This window comes from Cheilinus undulatus, linkage group 13 (assembly GCF_018320785.1).
Source record: "Cheilinus undulatus linkage group 13, ASM1832078v1, whole genome shotgun sequence".
Lineage (NCBI taxonomy): Eukaryota > Metazoa > Chordata > Actinopteri > Labriformes > Labridae > Cheilinus > Cheilinus undulatus.
In genome coordinates, this window is record NC_054877.1 from 6,722,290 (window position 1) to 6,746,712 (window position 24,423).

At 40.3% G+C, this 24,423-nt stretch overlaps 1 protein-coding gene across 2 annotated transcripts in view; it reads right to left on the reverse strand.

Moving 5' to 3' along the window:
• Nucleotides 1-1,913: 1,913 nt before the first annotated feature.
• Nucleotides 1,914-24,423, reverse strand: part of LOC121519770 (neuropilin-1a-like) — a 157,309-nt gene continuing 134,799 nt past the window's right edge. For both annotated transcript variants that reach the window (XM_041802656.1, XM_041802657.1), the window contains 6 exons: nt 23,353-23,397; nt 18,068-18,205; nt 13,641-13,945; nt 12,032-12,128; nt 11,792-11,836; nt 1,914-9,402 (listed from right to left, as the gene is read on the reverse strand). In XM_041802656.1, coding sequence (XP_041658590.1) covers nt 9,128-9,402; nt 11,792-11,836; nt 12,032-12,128; nt 13,641-13,945; nt 18,068-18,205; nt 23,353-23,397 — 905 coding nt within the window. In that variant the 3' untranslated portion in view covers nt 1,914-9,127. The remainder of the gene's footprint in view (nt 9,403-11,791; nt 11,837-12,031; nt 12,129-13,640; nt 13,946-18,067; nt 18,206-23,352; nt 23,398-24,423) is intronic.

Sequence of the window (24,423 nt, forward strand, 5' to 3'; positions counted from 1 at the left end):
CTGTGTGGATAGGTTTCAGTCACATCTGGACACTAAAATTTTACTCTATGATTCTATGAGGAGCTGCTCAAGCTCTGTCAGGTTGAACAGGGATCAGGCATGAAATAATCATGAAACATTACGAGACGGAGATGTTTTAAAGCTAAACGCAAAGCCAGAACTACACTCCAGACATGGCTGCTGCACTGTGTCACTCTGCCCAGTGGTTTACTCAAGAAATAGTTCAGAGTATTTGCTTCATTGTTGTAATGTTACATAATTATATGTTATTATTTCATAGCGTGGTGAATGTACAGGTCACAACTTTTCCTCGAGAGCGTTTTGGAGTTGTTGGATTGTGTATTTGATGAGTTTGATGAGGGAAAGCCGGAATACCGTCTGCTTATATTAAGTTGACACAGCAGGTCCAAACTCGGCAGCGCAGATCTAAAAACAGCTTGCACCGACAACTGAAGGTAACAAACCTATTACTAAGACTATAGAGATTATGGCAATGGGCGAATTTGCCAGAATGTTGAAATATCCCTTTAAGTCCAGCCACAAATTCTCTATTGGATTTAGGTCTGGGCTTTGGCTCAGCCACTCCAGGACATTTACCATGTTGTCTTTGAACCATTTTTGTGTAGCTTTCTCTGTAAGCTTCAGGTCTTTTTCATGCTGCAAAATAAATCTTCTACCAAGCCATAGTTCTCTTGCAGACTGGATAAGATTGCACTCCAGGATTTTCCTATATTTTGCTCTCATTTTAACCTCTACCTTTACAAGCCTTCCAGGCCAGCTGCCGACAATCATCCCCACTGCATGATGCTGCCACCACTGTTCTACACAGGGGAGAATGTGTTTGAGGTGATGTGCAGAGTTTGGTGTCCGCCAAACAAAACGTCTTGTCTGATGGCAAAAAGCACCATTTTGCACTTCTTCAACTTTACCATGGAGTCTCCCACATGCCTTCTGGTGAGCTCTAGTCCAGATTCAATCTGAGTTTTCTTCACCAGTGTCTTTCTCTTTGCCACTCTCCCATTAAGCTTTGACTGGTGAAGAACCCAGCCTACAGTTGTTGTCTGCAGTCTCTCCTGTCTCAGCTGCTGAAGCTTTTAACTCCTTCAGAGTAGTCATAGGTGTCTTGGTGGCCTCTCTCACTAGTCTCCTTCTTGCACGCTCACTCATTTGGTGAGGACGGCCTGATCTAAGCAGATTTACACATGGGCCATATTCCTTCCATCCCTTGGTGATGGATTAACTGAACTCTGGGGATGTTCAGTGCCTTGGAATTATTTCTGTATCCATCCCAACTTATACTTTTCAATAACCTTTTCTCTGAGTGGCTTGGAGTGTTCTTTTGTCTTCATGGTGTAATGGTAGCCAGGAATACCGATTAACCAGCGTCAGGACTTTACAGACCCAGGTGTCTTTATACTACAATCATTTGAGATGCATTCACTGCACTCAGGTGATTCCCATTTCACTGATTGTGAGACTAACAGCAATTGGCTGGACCTGTGTTGAATAAGGTCAGTCACTCTAAAGGGGGTGAATATTTATGCAGTCTCTTATTTTACCTGGACTATTCTTATTTGATAATATTACTTTATAGAAATCTGTTTTTATCTTGACATTAAAGAAATTTTGTGCAATATTTTTTCATCAAAAGCCAAACTATATTGACCATTTATAAAATCAATTAAACAACCCGGGAGGTGTTTCAGCTGTTGTTGTCACAGTGCTCTCCGTTGAAAACAGCTGAACAGAACAGCAGCGCTCTGAAACAGAGGTTTTGCAGACTAGAAGCACTCAAAGCCCTGGCTGCAGACACGGGTCCTTATTGAAACTGAAGCGTATTCATGGGACACTTTTATTGCCCAGACCCTCTAACATAAGAGACAACAGGTAGGAAATAAAAGAGTGGAGCAGCATTTACTTAAAACATTTATTTGATCCAATTCTTTGGAATGTAATAGTCGATGATCAGAGTCTGAGACAACAGAGACGGATGAGTCTGGGTGCTGACCAGAAAGTCAAAGTACAAACAATACTTTTAGTCACTTAAGGCCTCACTGCTAGTCCATTTTTTAACTTTCTTATTTCCTTTCTCATTTTTTTTCTTGATCTGAGACAGCAAAAGTTACAGAAGCAGTACTGAAAATAAAACTTTTTTTTCTCGTCATACAAATAAAACAAAAAAAGAAATCAATGGCACATACATCAGTGACAAAAACACAAGGTGATATTATACCAAGTAAATAAAACCGTTACGCTTCATATAAGCTTTTTCGAGAATGAAAAACATCTCAGTAAATTTTCAGAATAATAACATTGTCATCTGAAAGTGTTAAAAAGAAGCAACAATAACACTGTCCTCCTCCTCCTCTGCCTCTGTCTTTCTCTCTTTTATAAATCAACATCATAAACACAGATTTTTTTTAAATATATCAGTGCAACATTTGTTTTCACAGCGAGTGCTGCAGCATCCTTTCGCACCTGGATGATAAAGCACATCCTGTCAGACTGAAATTATACTTTAAAACCCAAAATCTTGCCCAGCTCTTTACTGAAAATGTTAGATAATAGGCAGAAAATACAAATATTCTTAAATCAGTGTGACTGTAAGGAGCTTTGCAGGGAAATCTCAACAATCAAAGCACTGGGATTAAATCAGAAATCTCTTAGTTCTAACACAAACATAAATGTGATTTAAATTTAGCTTTAAGAGGGCTCTTTCTCCACAGAAATAAAGCAAAAACATGTTTGATTGATGCTATATTGACAGTTTAACCTCACATTTTGAGCTAACATGATGCAACATAACGCTACATTAAAATCAACACAGTAAATTTCCACATTGAAATCCAGCTGCTGTTCACATGGGACAAACTTAAAGTGTTATCAGACCTGATCACAATGTTAATAGTTCTTTTAAAAACCTGCAGGACTTTGCAACTTTTCATTTGTGTTTGCACTGCAAAAATGAAGAAGAGGGGAGTCCAATCTTTCAGCACAAGAGGAACTTTCAGTGACAAATGCAGAAGCAGAAACAGAAGTTTGAAACATCTGCTGATCAGCTTATAATGGTAGCTTTAAAAAGCAGTAAAACAGGAAGAAAAGGGCTGATATTGAAGATTATATTGTGCATGTCTTCATTACAGTCCAGCAACTCAGATCTTAGCAAGTGTATTTGTTTAATTTCTTGTCATAAATATCTCTCTGGTAATGCTAAGCCATGTTTGCATTTAAGTCCAGATAAATATTTTATTTCAAAGTATAGAAATTATACGCAAATCAGAAATCCCACAGTTTCCAATCACCAGATAGTAAAAACTGCAGTGAGTCTAGAACAAAGGGCTGGGGTGTTTTCCACGGTACAATTACTATAAACAAGGCCTGATCATGAAGTGTAAAGACCTTGAAGCAGTCCTTTCTCAAGTGTGGATCTGGTGGGTCCCCGCGGCCGAGTTGGTCCTTAAAAGTGTATAAAATCAACAACAAAATTAACTTTTAAAACTTAAACTGTGTTTTAGTTGATCACAAAATACTTGATTACATGTTTACATATTACATTCTACTATATTCTACTACGCTACTTGCTTCCCGATGACAGAAATTTCCAGATGCCTGTGAGGTCTTCAAAATAACTATGAAAATGTTTAAAGACTTGAAACTTTGAACCAACATTACAAGGCAGATGGATTTGCCAAACTGTCATCAGGCGAGTCCATCTTGTAAAGCTCCAATCTACAATGTCTGTACCAAACCAGAAATGGTTCTGACCAATCAGCATAAGTTATAGTGTCAGCAGTTATCAATGGCTGCATGCAGGGTAGCGGTTAGCTCGGATGTAGCTATAGTAGAGTGTCAGTTTTATCAGTGCTGGACCACATGTCTTCACAGCATTGAAAGCTTTTCATGACGGGAAGGATGTTTACCTCTTCTGCTGACCTGTTTTGGTATGAGTTTACGATCATTACCAGTGAGGTTGACTTGTACTGTAAGCCAGCGTACAATAACTACCGCTACGGTAGCGAGAAGCTCGGATGCAGCTGTAGAAAAGCGGCAGTTTAATCAGACCTTGACAACATTTCTTAATCAAAACGAACAAAGATCCACATCGAAAGCATCTCTCGGCCTTCTGACAGGCTCTGGCATGATAACGCTAGCATAGTAGCTCTAGCCTTTATAGTTCAGGCTAGCATTGAAGCTGTGCATGCCCGGTACCTCATTTTGTCTTGTTGCTCCGATTGGCCCATCATGAATGTTGCAGAGTTTTTGTCCAATCACCTTTGCAAGATTTTTTTAAAGTCCTGCTCTTCCCTAACAGTTTTTAAGGGAGGTTCCCATAGATGAATGTGAAATATATATCCATGAAATGGATATGTGAATATATGATAGGCTATAATTAGACAGAATATGCAGGTGACTTTGCAGACGCCTGGTCAAAACAAAATAAACTGTGGTGGCTTGTTGGCTGTATTTTGCTTCTCTGTAAATTCTTTGCAAAGGTTGATGTCCCTAAAAGCCAAGCATTCAAACTAGGCAAAGGCTACCTCTGAGCAGTTCTGAAGGCTAGACATGACCCATGACCTCCAAATCTAGTTAGTCCATTCTTGGGTGGGTGAACATTTGTGCAAAATATGATGAAAATCTGTCAGAATGTTCACCTATTGCCAAGTATGGAGCAGGTTTAGTAAGTAAATCTAATTTTTATACACTCAAGTAAACTTTTCCTGCCTTTTTTTGCAGATCTTGTACTTAAATCAATTCAGGCCTTATTTACTGCTTTTTTTGTCTTGAAATAAAGAGTTTATCTGGACTTATAAGGCAAACATAGCTCGCAATAAGTGTACTGAAAAACTTTGACAAGAAATCAGAATGCACCTGTTAAGATTTACATTTTTCAATATGATAACTTTGCTACAAGCTTGGCGCTCTCCTTCTTGTTGTTGCATTTTTGTGTTGGCCACTAGCAATGACTTCTTTTTCGCCATGCATATGCAAACAAACAAAAAAATCCTTAAAGTTTGGTACTTGTTGTTTATGCTCCTGATTTTAATCTCCTTCTTAGAGCTTTTTTATCCACAAAAAGGCCAAATCTGTTCTCATAACTGCAGCATTTGGAACTATCATACCTGCCTAAAGTATGTCACATTTAGTCCATTAAAGAGAAAACATTCAGTAGGGTTTCTCCTCTTTTTAAAAGGGAAAACATAGAAAAATCAGTCCAGATATTGAAAAAATGTCTTTCTGATGGCTGACAATTTCTTCCTTTAAAGACTCAGATCTCTTGATTTAACAGTGCTAGAAACAAGTGAGCAGAAACACGACATTTAGCTACCAAAGCTAAACACAAACAAAGCAATTATCATGACAACAGCACTTAAAAAGGCTTTCTGTTTTTTAGTTTTTGACCAATTTATACAAAAAAAGCCAATATTTCATTCAAAAGGATCCACACTGCTTGAAGTGGCACTAATGTGGCATTTTATGTCCTGAAAAATGAATGACATTGGAATAAATGCTTCAAACTTGGTTCTGATTTGTACTGGTGTGACTGATCTTGACTGCTGCAAAAGAAGCAGAGTCTTCAGTCTGACTGTTTTTAGCGGATCTGGACCCCAAATGTATATTTATTCTGAATTTTCCTTTAACTTTTATGTGTTTTCCTTTTCTTGTTAATTGTTAATGTGGATTCGATAGAGAGTTGGTGCAAAATTCCTGCTGTAACTGTGCACTGATTGTTTCTGACGGGACATAAGGCTGTTTCAGTGAAGCTGGATGGTCAGAAGACACTCCAGTGAAACCTAAAAGTGGGTTAAATGCAAACTGAGGTGCAGCAGAAACCCTGAAACAAAAAGCCAAAGAACCATACAAATAAGCCTGCAAATGACCTTTTCCAAAAATCCAACTTTCTGGGTTTTTATGATTTAAAAAGACAAGATAACAAGCCTTTATATGTCTCTGCTGTGGTTTGCCAAAATGACATGTGAGGCAAGAATCGGACAGAATGATCCGCTGCGATAAGTCACATGTGGGAGTTGTTTGATGTCATTTCACTCCGTAAAAGATCCTTCAAATGTTTCTCCTCTGATAGTCAAAACCCTGACAGAAAGGGCAGCATTGTCGTAAAGTCTTCAAATAGAGTTTCCACTCCCAGTAAGCTCCATCAGAGGGACACGTGACGTCCGTTTCACAGCTGGACACACTTCAGCTTCAAGGTTTCACAGTCATTCCGTGTGCCAGTGAGAATATGTCGCCGTCTGTGGTGAAGGTATCTCCACAAGATCCATCCTTTGAGCAGTTCTGAGGTTGTCTGTTTTACCCTGTACAAAAACTTCACTTCCCATGATGCTCTTCCTCTCCTTAATCTCAAAGCCTTCCTCTTCCTCTCGCCAGAGCACAAACAGAAACCAAACAACAACGAAGATCACGTAGAAAAGCAGCACAAACATGGTTGTTAAAACTTTCTGTACATTTTCTGTACGTTTGGGACGAGTTTGATTCAAACAGAGAAAGGATACTGCGGCACTGGTGTCTTTTACTATATAGAAAAGGGCGCTCAAATATATTAAAACTATGTACAATATGTTGGATGTGTCATGTGCCATGAAAACGAGGCGTTCAGAGCTCCCACACATTCTGAAATGCCATAAATTATCCAGAGCTTTCAAAAAAAAACCTATCAATGCTTGTTTTAAGATAAATATGTCAGTGAGACTGCCATAAAGGCAAGATCTTTATATCCAAACCAACACATCTAGTATCAATAACACTTTACAATGAGGTACAGAAAGGTAGTGAACCAATGGAAAACATGCAGACTGATTTAACTTCAGATCTTCAGAATAACAGCAGCAGTGGACCAATAATGCAAATTGGCTTGCAGAATGTTGGGTTAATCATTTAGCTGCTAATACATGGTGAGTAACTCCCTGTTAGATGCACCTCCAGTGTTCGTCTCTGATGCAGGTAACTGTTAGTTCTTTACACCTTCATTTGCAAAAAGCGACATGTGCTCTTTTTCTTCCTTAGATCTGCTGGACTTGGTTTAATCCTCTTTCTAGACAGCCTGGCTTCAGACCGCAGATCTCAGATGCCCCCCCCTTCTGGACCACACTGAGATGTTGCATTTGTCAGAATGGAAAAGCATGCTAAAATTTAAGAAAAATAAAATCAAATTCAACTTCTAGTACCAGTTAAGATACCAACAGTTAAAAGTCAAAAACCTGACCTGCAAAACCTGATTACGAAATTAATAAAGTGAAATAAACAGTCTGCTAACAGGATAAAGCTCATCCTACATGAAAACATCCTGGCATAGCTAATGTAGCTAAGGTTAAAGCTAATGGAGCTATGGTAGCTACATAGATAATGCCGCTACAAAGGTAATGTAGCTAAATCTAAAGCTAATGAAGCTACGCAGCTATTTAGCTACATAACTAACATAGCTAAAGCTAAAGCAAACAAAGCTTCGATACATTATGCTATGTTAGCTAAAGCTAGACTGGTTTTAGAAGTACTTTATGCTAACAGTGGCTGGCTGAAGCTAATGTAGCTACATTGACCAATGCAGTAATGTTAACTACTTGGCTAGCAAAGCTTCTTTCCATCTGTCTATCTCCTTCTGCTTATTCGATGTTGGCTCACGGTTGCAGCAGGCATAGTAAGTCAACCCAGACAACCCTCTCCCCAGCAACTTTCCAGCTCTTCCTGAGGAATTTTCAAGGCCTTCTCAGGTCAAATGAGATGTATAATTCCTACAGTGAGGTCTGTGTCTGCTCTGGGGTCTTCTCAGGAGACCGGGGGGCCCGCCACAGGGAGGTTACCGGGAGACATCCTGATCAGATGCCCTAACCACCTCAAGTGGCTCCTTGTTGCTTTAGAGATCTGAGCTCCACACATTATCTCTAAGGCTGAGCCCAGACACCCTCATGGGGAACTCATTTTGACTCAAAAACCAGTCTGCACTGCTGGGGGGGGTCAGTACGCCTGGGCCTCCACCCTTGCCTGCCGCCTGGTCTCCAATGCAGCCGACCCTCATGCCTTTCCCTGCAGGTGGTCGGCCCACAGGGTTGCGGCACCATATTGCCTTTTCTAACTGGGCTCCACGGAGTATAGCCTAGCCACCAGCACTGGGTCTGACTCCAGGGGGTGCCCTGGTTTCTCTAAAGCTCACAGAGCAAAGTCACCCACCATTCACTGTTGATTATGTCACATTCTTTTATGTTGCCTGGTTGAGGCATTACCTGGTAACTAGGCCTGCTTTGAGTACCTTAATGTAAAGTGTTACCTTGATATAAATCCCTTTACCACAAGTCTAAAAAGCATGTAATTTATGGAAAAATCCAGGACTAATTTTCCGGACTTTACCGCGTGTTTTGTGTAGGAACCCTGAACGAAACGCCAGCCGATGAGAAAACAACCAGCAGAAAACAAGGCAACAGAAAATCTGAGAAAAAAAAGGCACTGTCGGAACTAGACACAGGTCACGATGGTACCCGCCCTCACTCACTCACATAGAAACAAACACACATAAAGAAAGATGCCTGCACTTCATATACACATAAAAACACAGGAGAAACTCTCACACACCTCACAGACGGACTCAGTGATACATACACACCTTAAATGCAGATGCATATGGACATGATTCTTTCACACACGCTCAAACACTCACACTCACACTCACAGGGAAATGTGGTCGGCTAAAGAGCCGGATATCTGAATTTTCACAAACTCTGCCCTCTCTCTATGAAATATCAGACAAAAAACAACGAAAACAAACAAATAAACAAATCTTTTCTGTCTGTAAAAGTTCACAAATGATACTTTCCTCTGAATTGGTCTCAACACCAGCATGTGATTACATGAAATCAACAAAGCACGCCGAAAAACAAATAGAATCCTTAGTTTTCTTCTTCTTCTTTTTTTTGCTGTACAGATTCTTTATACACAGTGCCCCCTGCAGGTCAGTCCTTTCTACTGCCGCTCCTGAGAAATAAAATGACATTGGCTCACTTTCAGCCCACCCTGCCGTCCGTCCCGTCGGTGGCTTCAGCCCTGCGCTCCTCCCGTTTGATTGGCTGCTTCACGAGTCCGTGCGGAGCCATCACAGCTCCGTGTGTCCCTCCCCCCTACCTCACGCCTCTGAGTAGTTAGTCTGTCCGTTCATCTTGTCCTTCTTTAGCTTCACGCCATCCACCAGCTCAAAGTTATAATTCTCCAGGGCGGATAAGTTCCTGTCCGTCATGCTGCCCTGCGAGCAGGCGCAGTACAGCACCACGCCGCAGATGGCGCCAAGGAAGACGCCCAGCGCTGACATGGCGATGATGGTGATGAGGATGGGGTCCAGGGTCTTCAGCATGTTGCCTGGGCCGCCGAGGTCGCTGTCCTCCTGTGGGAGGGAATCCATCGCTGTGGGAGAAAGAAAACGATGGTTAATGCTCCATTTCAACCAAAAAGTGCTGTGAAGAAGTATTTGCCCCCTTTAATCCTTGTCACTCTTAATGTTTCAGTTATCTAACAAATTCTTATATAAGACAAAAATAACCATAATTTTTGGAAAGCTGAGTTCAATTTCACCAGGCTGGATGACTGCCAGATCTGTTGAATTAAGAAATCCCTTAAATGGAACCTGTCTGACAAAGTGAAGTGGACCAAAAGATCTCAAAAAGCAACAAATCATGGCACCATCTAAAGAAACTCAAGAACAGATGAGAATCAAAGTCATTGACATCTATCAGTCTGGAAAGGGTTATTAGGCCATTTCTAAGGGCCTGGAATCCAGTGAACCACAATCAGAGCTATGAACCACAAATAAAGAAAACTTTAAACAGTGATGGACCTTTCCTGTAGTGGCCAGCCACTGTTAAGGGTTTGGGACTCCAGGGAGCCATGGTGAGAGCCATTAGCCACAAATGGAGAAAACTTTAAACAGTGGTGAACCTTCCCAGGAGCGGCCAGCCAACCAAAATTGCTCCAAGAGCATATCGACGGCTCATCCAGGTCACAAATGAACCGAGAACAACATCTTAAGATTCTCAAAGGCAAGGATGGGATGTTTTAAAAGCTTTGATGGCATCATCATCACAGACCGAGGACAGAATGTTGGTAAAGCTGGGGATGTTGGGGCCTTCGCCCTCCATTTCCACCAAACAGTAGGCCAAAGTTGCCAACAAAAGACAGTCAACATAAAGGAAAGACTGTTGGCGTATACAAGCGTAGTGAACCTACCCAGTAGTGGCCGGCCATTTCCAAGGCTTTGGGACTCCAGTGAACCAGGTGAGAGCCATTAACCACAAATGGAGAAAACTTTAAACTGCAGTGGACTTTGCCAGGAGTGGCCAGCCACTTCTAAGGCTTTGGGACCCCCAGTGAACCATGTTGAGAGCCATTGACCACAATGGAGAAAACATTCCCAGGAGCGGCCGGCCTACCTAAATTGCTCCATGAGAACACTGACGATTTATTCAGAAGGTCACAGTTAAGGTCAGTGGTCATGGTTTAATAATAAGAAAGAATCCAGGCAAATATGGCATCCATGGGAGAGTTCCAAGACCAAAATCACAGCTGACCATTAAGAACAAAAGCTTTAGAAGGCTCTCTCCCCCAATAAATGAAATCATCATTCAAATATTGTACTTTGCCTTTACTCTGGATATCTTTGTCTGAAACATTTAAGTGTGACAAATATGCAAAAAAAAAAAAAAAAATTAAACTAGAAAACAGGAAGAGGGCGAATACTTTTTAACAGCACTCTATATGACTACAAACTCCAATGACTGTGCAAGTGGTTGGACAGTTTCTGGATCATAAAATACAAATGGCAGCCTTTTCTAGCAACTTTTCTCCTTTAAACCTCAGTGTTTCTTCTCTGTTTAGCTTCCAGGTTTGATCTTATCCCATTATAACTTGTGAATGCTGTTCTTTTTTGGCAGCAGATACCACAATTTTTGATGCCAGGTGCTCCGTGAACCATGATAGGAAAGCTGCAGCGTAGATATTACCTCACATAAACAGTGTGTCAGAACTGATTCATTTATGACTTCAACCAAAATAAAATCAACAAGTTAAGGGCCACCTACACTGAAAAATAAAGCACTGAATGATCCCCCAGTGAACATCCTGGCTGGGGAACAATAATGCTCTGAAAACAGGGACACAGGCAAATTCATGCTCATTATCTTCAGCAGCTCTGAGGCCTGATTTATGCTGCTGTGTTGTACTTACGATAAAGGTCTGCATAGCCCTGAACCCTGCACATGTAGTTTGCATGCACCTCTTCAAAATTGTAACTACACAATGAAACATGGTTGTGATTGGTCCACTGGGTAGCACTGGATAACTGTCAGCCTCTGAGTAATGCCTACAGGTTTACTGTATGTGTGTATGTATGTATGAGGGAGATAGATGGCTGCAGATGGTGACACAACTAGTCAAATCTACTTGTTGGGGTTCGATGTGCATGTCTCTCCTACAGGTTGAACAAATGCAAAACATTCCCATACTCTGCCTTGGCTGGAACAGAAATAATTACAATATACTCAACTGTTGCCACTGAACAAGCAGGGAATGTGGTGATGGGACCAGGAACTTACATAAATTGTTTACGCTGACTGATTTTGCAAACCAAAGCTCAAAAAGAGTCAAAAACAAAAGAATCATTAAGGCAACTTAGCCAGTTTCACTGTGTAGATGAAACGACAGCCTGTGGAGGCTTGTCTGCTAAAATTAAGAATATATATGCAACCAAAACAAACATATTGACATTTTAACGACAAAATTAGATCAGAAAGGTCCTTACGTAGGATGATAATCTCAGTCGGCGGAGACGTAGGAGCTTCTGGATCTTTAAATGAGAAATAAAAACAACCTTGGTTTATTTAAATATCAGAGACTATTTATATCAGAGAAATTAACTGAGCATAACAAGAGGATGAGGAACAAAAAGTATTTGAAATTTGAAACCAAAGCATTACTTTGTGAATTACCCTAACTGAATATTTGATACAGTGAAAATGAGCTACAGTGATAGAAGTCAGACCTTTGCAGTCCTCAGGACTGAGTCCATCCAGGATCTGGATGTTGTCCACAGCTATGTGCCCTGCACTGCGTCTGTCGGCAACACCTTCCACAACCACCTGCAAGAGAAAAACATATTTAATCAGATGCTGCATGCTTAATTTTCCAGCCTACATGAAAGCAAGAAATTCCAAGATGATCCGCTAGACATGGAATCTGACAAAAACATCGCCTTTGCAAAGTTAGCTTTAAACATGACAACAATCTTCCTGTGACCCTGCATGTACCTATGAGGACAGTGGTACATTTAGGCTTAGCAGCGGCATAGTAATTTCCATTAAAGTTCAAGTGATTTCCATGGGAGTTCTGGAGAATTGGCTCTGAAAGTTTAAGGATTGTTTTCTCGAAAACTATTGGGGGATCTGGTTTTTGTTCACAGTGTTTTTTCAAAGCTGTGTGCTTTGAAGCTTTGGCATTTTTTGGTACTTTCATGGGAATTTGGAGAGTTTCTTTTTAAAGTCTGGGAATTTGAGTTGAAATTTTGGTGGAGAATTTCCTTTGAATTTTTCCTGAATTTCCATGGGATTTTTAGGGAATTTGTCTTGATATTTTCCATAATTTTACCTTAAATTTTTGGCTAATTTATTTTTTAATTTTCTTGATTTTCCTTAGAAATTTGGAGAAATTTCTTTTCAAGAAATTTGATAATTTGCTTCGAAATTTGGGGGAACTAGTTTGGAAGTTTGTTCATAATGTTCCAAGGAGTTTGAGGGAAAATAATGTGTATCTATTTTTTGTTAACGAAATTAAATTAAAAGTTTTGGTTGGAAATTGCTTTGAAATTTTGGGGAATTTGCCTTAATTTTTAGGAATTTCACTGGAATTTCTGACCTACATTGTATGTATATCTTAACACTTTTTCAGAAAAGGTTGCCAAAACCTTTGGGAACAATTGAGGACATTTTGAAGTATTTTTAAACGCTTTTTCTGAAATTTAACTTAATTTTTTGGTAATGTCCTTGAAATTTTGATGGAATTTGGGGGGGGTTATGTTTTGAAAATTTTCCAAGACCTCTGGAACTTTTAGTGGAAATTTAGTTCAAACATGACTTTACTGCCTGATAGGACCCCCTACCAACTGACCTGTACACTTTCAAAATTTATTTTAAAGAATGAGATAAAAAATGTTGTGTTGTATACTAAGATAAGTTTGGTGTCCTCATATGCAGACATCATTTTTGGTGAAAACTACTTCCTGTTCAAAGACAGGGCTAAGGCTTTATACTAACCATGTCTGACTTATCCTAAATAAGCGGGAGAAACTGAAAATGTAGTGCAAATAAAAGCTTGGGTTTCAGGAGGTTAAGGCTCAACATGTTGCTTATTCTGTGCAAAAGATCTAAAATCTTTTTCTGTATGAAGGTGAAGTGTGATATTTATCTTTGCTGTTGCTGTTTCAGCAAGAATTTACACATGACTCTCCTTAAATTTAAATCTAACTATTGATCAAATAGTCATCTTTTATAATAATTTACAGTCAAATTTTACCTTCATAAAGGCTAAAAATGTAAAGATAGAACTATAAATCTTAAACAGCATCACACATGATTTAAAACGGCATTGTTTTTTACCTGATATGAGACACTGGAGTGAGGCAGTAGCACCCGCCCCTCCCTCCATCTGCTGCCCTGGTGCCCGCTGACCGTCCACAGGATCTGCCCGCCCTCCCCTTCCCTCCTCTGTTTGATGTGCAGCGCTCCGGCGTGCTCCCCGAACATGTGATACCAGAACGACATGCACAGGTCGGCGTCTGGGGCAGTGATGGGCAGGCTGGCCAAGCTCGCCACCTTCTCTTCTTCATCATTGTCATCCTCACCGGTTTTACTCGGCATGTCTATGTCACCAAGCTGCATGTAGATGAAGTTCCCTGGTCCGCCTGCGGGGGGCAGCAGAAGACAAGGTAAGAAGTGGCTGTGTGGGGCAGAGGTTCTGACTTTGTTTTAATCAAATAATGAAGCAAAGACCCCAGAAACAAAAAAAAAATGAAGCCTGTAGGCAGTCTTCTGAATAAAAAGTAGTATGTAAATGATTTATATTGACCTTTTTAATGACAATGAGAGGTTTCAAGGGCTCTCAAGGGTTTATTATGCAGCCAATTCATGACATTAGAGTAAATAGCAAACACTCCTAACTATTTTTTGTGTTTCAAGTGTTAATTAATTGTTATGTGTCCTGTTTTTTACACAAAGTAACCTGTAAACATCAAACTCAAGGGCTTCACAAGGTTTCAAAGGACTCTATCAGCGCTGCTCCAGGAGGAGACACAACCAGAAATCACAAAAGCGCCTCATTTTTTACTCAGGATCTGGTTAAGTCAAGAAATCAAGGTGAAGCCATTCATTTCAGAGCTGCTGCTGTCTCCACGCAAACATCCATCACAGCAGCTTTGAATGGAGAGCGGAGGCACACTGATAAATGTGAGCACTGTATCCTTTCAAAAGTCAGGATTTTCAAGGCTGTCCATTCATATCAGTCAATACTGAAGGGATAGAAGCTTGGATAAGTTCTGCTCTGTTCTATTCACTGCAGGTACACAGCACATAAACATGGGGATGTATTGATTTCTGCTTCTATGCATCTTTGCAGGGCTGAAAATGTTTAAAGGTGTGGTATATTCCTTGATGTGTTGTTGTTGGTTCCGGGAATATTTTCTCACATATTTTATATTATCTCTGAAAGAATGGTCACCTGTTGCTTTTTGAATTTTCTTCCTGTCCCTCCACCAAGAAGTTGGCCTGACTGACAAAAGCTACCACACAAAGCTGCTACATGATGCTAGTTACCACAAATGCAAACCCAAATCCAAAAAAGTTGGGACACTGTGTAAAATTTGAATTCAGTGATGTGTGAATCCTTTTCAACCAGCAAATTATTTAAGCCTTAAACAGATAAACTATGTTGTTTTATGGAAATATACAAACATCCTACATTGATGCCTATCTCGTGTTCCAAAAAAGTTGGGACAGGAGCATGTATACCAATGTGTTAAATCAATCTATCTTCTAGCAACGTACTGTACATGTTTGAGGACTGACGACACTAAATGTTGAAGTAGTGAAAGTAGGATTCCTTTCCATTCTTGCTTGATTTTGTTCTTTATAATGCTCCATACAGTTTCAAAAGGAGACAGGTCTGGACTTCATTCAGTGGCTGCACTATTTTATTGTGAAGCTATGCTGTTGTAGCTTGTGCAGAGTATTTCTTTGCATTGTCTTGCTAAAATAAGTAGGAATGTTACTGAAAAAGATGCCTGGATGGAAACATATGTTGCTCCAAAACCTGCAAGTACCTCTCAGTATTAAAAGTGCCTTTACAGATGAACAAGGGACCCATGCAATGGGCACTAATACACCCACACACCATCAAAGATGCTGGCTTTTGAACTTTGCATTATACTAATGTGAACGGTCCTTTTCCTCTTTAGACTGGGGAACTTGGTGGCCAGTATTTCCATAAACAATCTGAGATGTGGATTCATCATACCACAGCACACTTTTCCACTTTAGGTCAGTCCATCTCAGATGAGCTAGGGTCCAAAGAAGTCATCAGTGCTTCTGGATGTTGTTGATTTAAGGCTTTCACTTTGCATGCTAGAGTCTTAACTTACATTTGTAGATGCAAAGATACACCGTGGTAACTAACAGTGATTTTTATAGAAGAATTCTAGAAGTTTATAATGCAGGGCCACTTGAGGAACTGAGGTGTTATTGAGCATGCCACAACTTTCCCAGTTTTTCCCTGCCCTGTCCCAAATATTTTGGAAAAGATTCGGAGGCATCAAGTTCAGTGTGCATACTTCCAAAAAACAGTAAAGTTTAACATTAAATGACTTGCTTTTGTGCTGAATTTAACTGAATAAAGAAAATTTGCAAGTCATAGTACTCGATTTGAATTGTCTTCCACGATGTCCCAACTTTTCTGGGATTAGGGTTTGTAAAGGTCAATTTATGAGCCCTATTACATGAAAGATGGGTTGTTTGTGACATATATATATATCCCCACTTTGTATCATGGTTTTTAAATTAAAGTGAAACAACTTAAGTTCAACTGAAATTAGACTTTGAATTTAAATTTCAATAACAGAAACACAGCTGCTGTTGGATTGCTGAACGGAAGATCTTTGCACCTTCAAATGCAATAGTTAACTGTCCACAAACATCATAAACTACAACTATAATACAAATCTGCAGCTTTTAATATAATAGCCCATAAACATAATTCATTTCCCACAAATATAACAGCAGGAGTGACTCTGGGATTTATTTTGTTTTTGGGAAGTTAAAAATTGTAATAATTTCCCACTAATGTAATATGACCATAAATTTTTGTGGTCATTGTTTTTTGTTGGAGCTTTTATACAACTTTTAGTGGTTTCGAGTCGGCCTGAGTTCAAGTCACATCAAAAAAAATGTAGCCATTGCAATTTTTAGTTCGCCATGAAACAGGAAGTAGTGTTTTATCAGAGTCTTGAAACACTGGTAGAGCCGTGAATCTTAGCAGAGTGGGTTAAAACAATCAAAACAATTCTCTGCAGAAATTATGTTTTACTTTAACATAAAAAATCCTCATCTAATCAAACTTTGTTTTCAGTCTCAGGAAGTTTGCACCCTGTATGTTTAAGACACAACTGACTTTAATAGGGAGAGTCAGCACAACTTTGACCTGTGAGTTTTGTTAACATGCAAAAAAAAGTTATATTTTTGTCAGCTCTTACTGAACCGTACAATAACATTTGGATTAGACAAAGCCCTTCTGAGGGTTTATTTCAAGAAGGACCCCTTGGAGTTTTTGCAGATTTTTCCAAACTTGATATCAGTCCTCTCCTTTTCTTTTTTATAAATTTTGTGCTAAGATTTTCAGTGTTTTGGACCCCAGAAAACAACTTCCTGTTTCATGGCGACCAACAAAAAAACAGTTTTTTGATGTCACCTAAGCATAAGGTGATTCAAACCCTCTCACTGAGAACCTACATATTTGTGCATTCTTTTACACGTTATAGTTTTGCATTGGCTCATGTTAAAGGCCCGGTTTATACTTTCGCTACGCCATAGCGATACAGTAGTGACCTACGCTGTTACTCCTCATGCTCCTCAGCAGTGATGCAGTTACCGGTCCTGCTACTACATTTCCTGCTTGTTTGTCTTCAGGAAACCATGAAAATTGAACCCAAGTGCATTATGTTAGAGCTTGAGCCACTAAATATTGAGTGAAAGTTGATTAAAATTCAGTTATTGCAAAGACAAAATCTGCTGTAGCATCTGGATATTGTCCCAGCAAGAATTTTCTAAGTCGTTGTTGTGCAAGCTTAATTAGAGTTTCCATTTATCCTTCCAAAGTAAACACTAAATTGAAAGTGCTTCCATTCTCATGAAAAAAGCAAAGATTATCATGGAACAGAATATTAAAGCTCTGGAAAAATGATTAAAAACTCATAAAGTTGTATTAAAATGTTCGAGAGAATGCTGCAAGCAGCCACAGTGTGGTTGAAAAGTTCAGCAAAAATCCCTTTTTGGAACAGATTTCCAGTTATTATCAGCAGATGTTATAACTTTAATCTAGTCTATTTATTTAACTTTATTTACACAGCTAACTAGCTCAGTCTGGATAGAAATCACATGAATATATTTACTGAGAGTTTCCCAAACATTTTTATTAATTTTCCACTCCTGGTTTTGGCCTTAATTTAGTGCTCCACGCTGATAAAATCACCTCCTGTTTTCAGCTTTATCCATGTTTTCTATCTGCTTTTCCATTCAGGAATAAACTTATGTCCAACACATTTCTTATAGCATTTTCCTCCAAGAGAAGCCTCTGCTGTGATTCCCAGAAGCAGCACAGACTGCAGTTTGTTATTTAGAGCTGACTGTAGTTAAAAATATTCTCACTTCTAATAGAAGAGGGTCAGACAGTAACAGAGAGAGAGAGCTGCAGAAAGCATCTGTAGAGAGCAGCTGGTTGAAAACACAAACAACACAAAGGTGAGGGAACAGCTGCCTACCTGTGTGGTCGAGGGTGGGCCCTCTGTGGATGGTCGGGGCCCCGTTGGGTTGGATGAGCCACTCGGCACCCGTTCCCGTCTCTCTGCTCCAGCCGCAGAACGATGAGAAGTCAAAGTTGCAGGCGAACCACACGTACGCTGAAGACACATAAAGAGGAGGGAATCTGTGGTGAGTTGGTTGAAAACTGAGGTTTCCTTGCTCTCTCATATGAAACAAACTTTAAGGAATATCCAAGCTGAGAGGTTTTACCACTTCCTCAAAACGTTGAGGTTTCTATCTGTCTTTAATGTGCAACCAAAATAGACAATGGATGATACAGACTGTATGAAACATGAACAGAGTCACAGGGACGCTGCCATCTGCTTGACAGGTGACAAGTGCTTGGTCTGACCTGCCTCTTGTATAATGTGGTTTTCAATTCTGGTGGTATTATGGTATACCGGGGAAAATTTGATAAGGTTAAACTGTTAAAAACAAGAAATCATTTAACCCTAATGAAAATCGCCACGTTACCTAACTTTGGTTACACTTCTGTACTTTGAAATGGGCATCACGAATATCAAACTGTATGCCTGATATTTCTGATATTCTTATAATTTTAGAGAAAATTTATTCCATGAGTCAATATTAGCAAATCTTGAGAGATCAAAGCGCAGAAAAGCGACTAGTTTGCTTCAGGCAGACTAAATCAGACCCTCATCTATTCCTTTAAAATTGTCTGAAAAAAGCAAAGTTCTGTTAACTTTTGCTGGACTGAGCATTAAAAGGCATCAAATTCAGAGTTTGGCAGGCTAAAACCTCTGATCGTACACCAGGTTCACCCTCTAAATTGACTTCAGCTCAGAGAGCTGGAGAGAGCAGGCAGTCTGGAGAAAAAAACCTGAGTCTTGTAACATCAATATTAGAAAGCTGTTCCTGCTCTATTGTACACACAGTGTAAATCAGAGAGCTTGTGGAGAACATGTCACACCGTACAAAAGCCCTGTGCAGATGTGCCGGGGTGAAAAAGACACAGAGACGGTTGTGATTGTAGCCGTGGTGCAGCGCTGCAGGGCCTGAGTGAAACGCAGGAACTCAGACGTCAGCAGTGATAGAAAACAGTGCCATCACGCACACATGTTTGGGATCAGGACATCCAAAGAGAGAAAAAAACGGAGCCTTTGACAGAGGAAGGCGTGGTGCCACCAACATGCGGATGTGGCCGCAAACAGAGAAAAAAAGCAGCATTTCCCTCCATGGTTTTTGTCTTTCTGTCAGTGCCAGCAGTCGGCTGGCGGCAGCGGTTTACCACAGCATCCAAACCGACGCTGGAGTCCCAAACGTACACTGGACATGTTGTTTCTGAGAGGCTAATAGGATGCAGAGATGACCGTGGAGCCGCTAACCCCCCTGCAACCCCAAGCTGTCTTCACGCGATGCCTCTGCTCAGCTAATTGAGACCCAAGAGGCCTTTATTCTCTGACTGTACACCTCGCCTGGCTCCTCTCTTTTACCTTCACTCTCCTTTTCTCCCTCTTCATCCTCCTCAGCCTCCTTCACTCTGTCTCATCTCTATTCAGTCCTCTCCTCCTTGCTGGCTCGCTCTCCCTCTCTCCGTCTTTGTGTCTCTGTCACTGCTTCTATTTTTCTACCTTTCCCTCTATTCATCACTCTCCTCCTTGGGTTGGTGATGAGATGAATTTGGAGTATTCACTGGGGAAGATAAACTGTGACACCGTGCTGAGATGTTCTCCCAGGAAATAAAGCTTACAGAGCTGAATTTGGATTTAAATGTGGAGTTAATTCAAGCTCACAAACCTTAGTGTCTTTCAATAAATAAGCAGGGGAAGAGAGAACTCCTGAAGACTTTATTTAGTCCTTCAGTCCTTTAGCTCAGAAGAAAGTCTTAGAAATACAGTCCTTGAACACTTGTAAGAGAGAAAAACATGCAAGATTGAGACTACTTTGGATATTTTCTGTGATTCTATCATCTTTTACAAAAACTAACATGTCTACTGAGTTATAAATTAATAAATGTACACATTTGATCGACCAAAATGTGGCTTTAAAGGTCAACTTTTCAGGCATGAATCATAAGTCAAGTTCAGACCGAAGATCTGCTGACATGTAGTTGAGATCAGCCGACCTTATGCAAGCCCTCATCAGCTGCAACAAGCTGATTCACTCTAAGAACGCTACTGGCAGATCACACTTGTGCTGCCATATTTAGTCTGCTCTAGCCAAGCTACACTTTGCTGCAAGCTGCTTTTGCAACCCTCCTCCACCCCAGCTCTTCCTTTATTCTCCTTCTCACTAAGGTCCCGTCCACATGGAGACAAATTTAGGAGTATATGCAAAAGTCTTTTGTCGTATCGGCGTTTCATTCATATGGAAATGGCGTTTTGGGATGCTGTAAACGCTAAATTTTGAGTGAACAAATCTGTAACCATTTCGTCTCTGTGTGGACAGCCAACCGCATCTTTCTTGAAAGGATTACGTCACACATAGCATAGCCCACGTAAGCCGCATGCACGGGTCAAGCCAAAACAACAATGGCGGGTTACAAGATTGTGTTCGTGCTGCAGAGGCTACTGGGCTTATTATGGCTTGTACAGCAAAATCTGGTGCTCCTTTACCACTACTGAAAACAACAAACACCAGATGTTCTTAAATCCACTGCAGAGAACAACCAGAAGGGCAACTAGGAGAAAGTTTGCGGCAGTTTTCTGTGATCTTCTTCTCTCTTTTGGTGCATTTCTGTGGCAGCGTTGTCCACGTACAGGCTTTGCATATATAATACAGTGTTTTCAGTCATTTTCAGTGGTTCTGTGCTTATGTAGATATTTTCTGAAATGGTAATGTGTTTAGGGAAAACTTTTTCAAAACGAAACGGTAATATATCATTTTCGTCTCTGTGTGGACAAGGCCTTAATCAAAGTCAGTCTGTTGTCATTGTTGCCTACTCTGCTCTTTTTTTTTTTTAACTCCTTCTCTCCCTGCCCTAGTCTTTCCTTGTAGGCACAGGAAAGGCAGGAATGAGTGCTGATCCTGCTTGGACTTTCCATGTAGGCTCAGGAGGATCCCAGAACAGCCAAATCTCCAAAAATGAATAACGGCAACATATGCAAATTAATCATTTAAATAAGAAAAATTAATACGACCACGGCTGAAAGGCGGGGCAGGGGTTAGCACTGTTGCCTCACGGCAAGAAGGTCCCTGGTTTGCTTCCTGGTCAGGGCCTTAATGTGCGGAGGTTGCATGTTCTCCCCGTGCATGTGTGTGTTCTCTCTGGGTACTCCGGCTTCCTCCAACCACCAAAAACCTGCTCATCAGGTTAACGGGTCACTCTAAATTGGCTGTAGGTGTGAGTGTGAGCGTGCCTGGTTGTCTGGCTCTATATGTCAGCGCTACGATTGACTGGCTACCAGTCCAGGGTGAACCCCGTCTCTCGCCCAATGACAGCTGGGATAAGCTCCAGCCTCCACGTGAACCCTAACGGGATAAGCAGTATGGAAAATGAATGGATGGAAATATGACCACAAACCATGAATGTTTCTTGACAAAGTGGTCCTGACTGAAGAAGACTGTTTGCAATACTGCAAGAAACAGTTACATATGTGTAAACTGAGCCTTCACAGTTATTGTTCAATCAAAAACAGCAGCCAGTCGTGTTTTACAATTAAACACAATCCACACATATTTACATGGGATTTTAAGAAACAGGGTTGTTTTGTCCATGTTATCCCATGTTGCCTGCTGTCATTGCTCTTTTTTGTTACATGTATAATAGCTGTGGAGTATCATTACCTTTCTAGAAGAGAAATATCCCAAAGTAAGGAGTCTAAACTGAAAAAGTGCCAATTCCAAACACAACCTGCTCTATAATCTGTGAAAACAGGCTACAGGCAGACACTATTTTAAAGTCCAGAGTCACATGAAGGGACCAAAAATGTTGGAAACTGCTGCCTAAGTCCAGTCGAAGTGTCACATGAGCTTGAAACACAATTTAGGTAATGTCTGCTAATTTTAAACCACTTGAAAGTAAGAAATGAGGTCAGTAAAATGACCATAATGCACAAATAACATTTATCTGCTGACAGACCTCCTGATTTTTATTGTTCAACAGTAAGAACATGAGATTTCTGTTGTCTCATTACATTCATTATTTATCTGTTCGCCTGTAAAATGCTTTTATTCTCCCTCTGTTTCTCAGCGTTTTCTCTCCTTTTTTTTTTTGGCCTCTCTATTTTCCATCTGTCGTCCCCGTGCAGTTTCATTTTAACTGGATTTTCTGGCGTGGCCGATGAGAAGGGAACAAAAACAATGCAGCTGCATTTTGGAGTAAATCTATCAACGTTTGTCTGCTCGGCTTGTCGGGCCGACAGCGTGCTGGGCTAAAGTCTCATTTGTGAACTGGGCCGATGAAAAAGCCATTTGCTCCCATGAAAGTCAGTTTCATTGTTCGGCGTGACTGTGGTCACAATTGATGGTGACACTGAATAACGGGGACACTGGCTGAATTTAAAGCCTGATCTGGCAACCCACAACAGGACTTCTTATTTGTAAATCTGCCTGCAGAGCGGTTCAGCTCCAAAGAAGCCGGGCAGTTTAGAGGGGTGATACGAGGGTTTGGAGCAGTGATACTCAATGTGTGGCTCTGGAGCCACATGAGGCTCTTTTGTGATTATTGTAATATTTAATTTTATTGAATATATAAATATTATTCCCCCAGAAAACCTCAAAGGGAAAGTTTTCACCCATTAGAGCTACCTTTTGCCATTAAATACCACCTGTTTCCTATTGTTTTGCCCATTTTTGCCACTTTTTTGCCACTTTAGCCCATTTTTTTTCTTTTCACATTTTTTTTTTTTTTGCCCATTTACGTTACCTTTTGCCATTAAATACCTACCACATGTTTCCTATTTTTTGCCCACTTTTTCCACTCACAACTGCTTTTTGCCCATTTTAGTGAATTCCCACTCATTTTTGCCACTTTTGGACCATTTATGCCACCTGTAACTTATTTTTTTGTCACTTTTCACCCATTTTTGCTATTTTCTGACCCTTCTTCCACTCTTCTCCCCATTTTTGCCCCTTTTCACACATTTTTGCTGCTTTTTGCCACTTTTCACCACTTACATTGTGGCTCTTACAGAGGTATTTTTCAATGATTTGGCTCTTTGGTTGAGCAGGGTTGAGTAACACTGGTTTGGAGAGAGAAAATATAAAATAAAAAGAGGAAAGAGGATAAAAAAAAGGTGACAGAAGAGTAAACACGGCAGCAGATTGTGTTGGACATCCTCACCTGGTATGAAATCCAGGATGGGGTCAGGGGCCGGGGTTCCTCCTGCTGTGGACAGATGGGAGAGCGGAGAAAGGTTAAGGTCAGGATGATTGGTCACACCCACACAGATGCCATCACATACTGAACACACCTTATGTGGAATTAATTATTATATTTAATGTTGGCTATTACGGACATATTTGCATCTAATTTTTCTCCTTTATATAGGATAACATGTTTATGTTTGGAGAAAATGACTAAAATGTACTTGTTAAGACAGCAAAACCAGCATTATTATTCCAATACATACAGAAGAAGAATTTTATATCTCAGAAGAAGAAGTTTATAACTAAAGAAAACAACAACAAGATTCTTTTTTTTTTTTTTTTTTTACAGGAAAACAGAAAATGCATGGAAGTCCACTTAAAGCTCTAGCATTTAGCATTTAGCACTGCATTTCAGAGAGCATTAGGAAACCCTGATCCAAATTCTTTTCATGCATGTTCACTCCGCTTAAATATAAGGAGGTTTGCATACATATGACAAGATAAAAGATGATAAAGGGGAATTTAAAGCATGGCTGTGACTAAAAACCTCCAAAAGAACCAGTGCTGTCAGCATTAATGCATTAATTGGGATGAGATTAAGGGGGAAAAATAATGCATTCAGTTTCTTAAACTGCATTCATTGCTGTTCTCTTATAAGCAAGTGGTTTCCAACTGGTGGACCCTTAAGTAGGCTGCACAGCTGTGTAAACAGTTTGCAACTTACGCTGCTCCAAGCAACAGCATATTGTTGTATTACTCTGTTTCATCAGGTAAATCCATCTTGCAAAGCTCCAGTTTGAAAGACAGGACCAATCAGCATCACTGGAGGAGAATGAGGCAGTAGCTACAGGCAGGGTTTAGTAGGAATGGAAGCTGATAGCAATGGCTGCCACCTGTGTAGGGTTTAGCTTGGGTTTAGCTATAGTATAGTGGCAGATGTATCTAAACTGGATCACTTTTTGATTAAAACAAGAGCAAAGAGCCACACTGTAAGCTTTATATGATAGAAAAGATATTTTCGCTTTCTGCCCGACCTGCTTTAGCA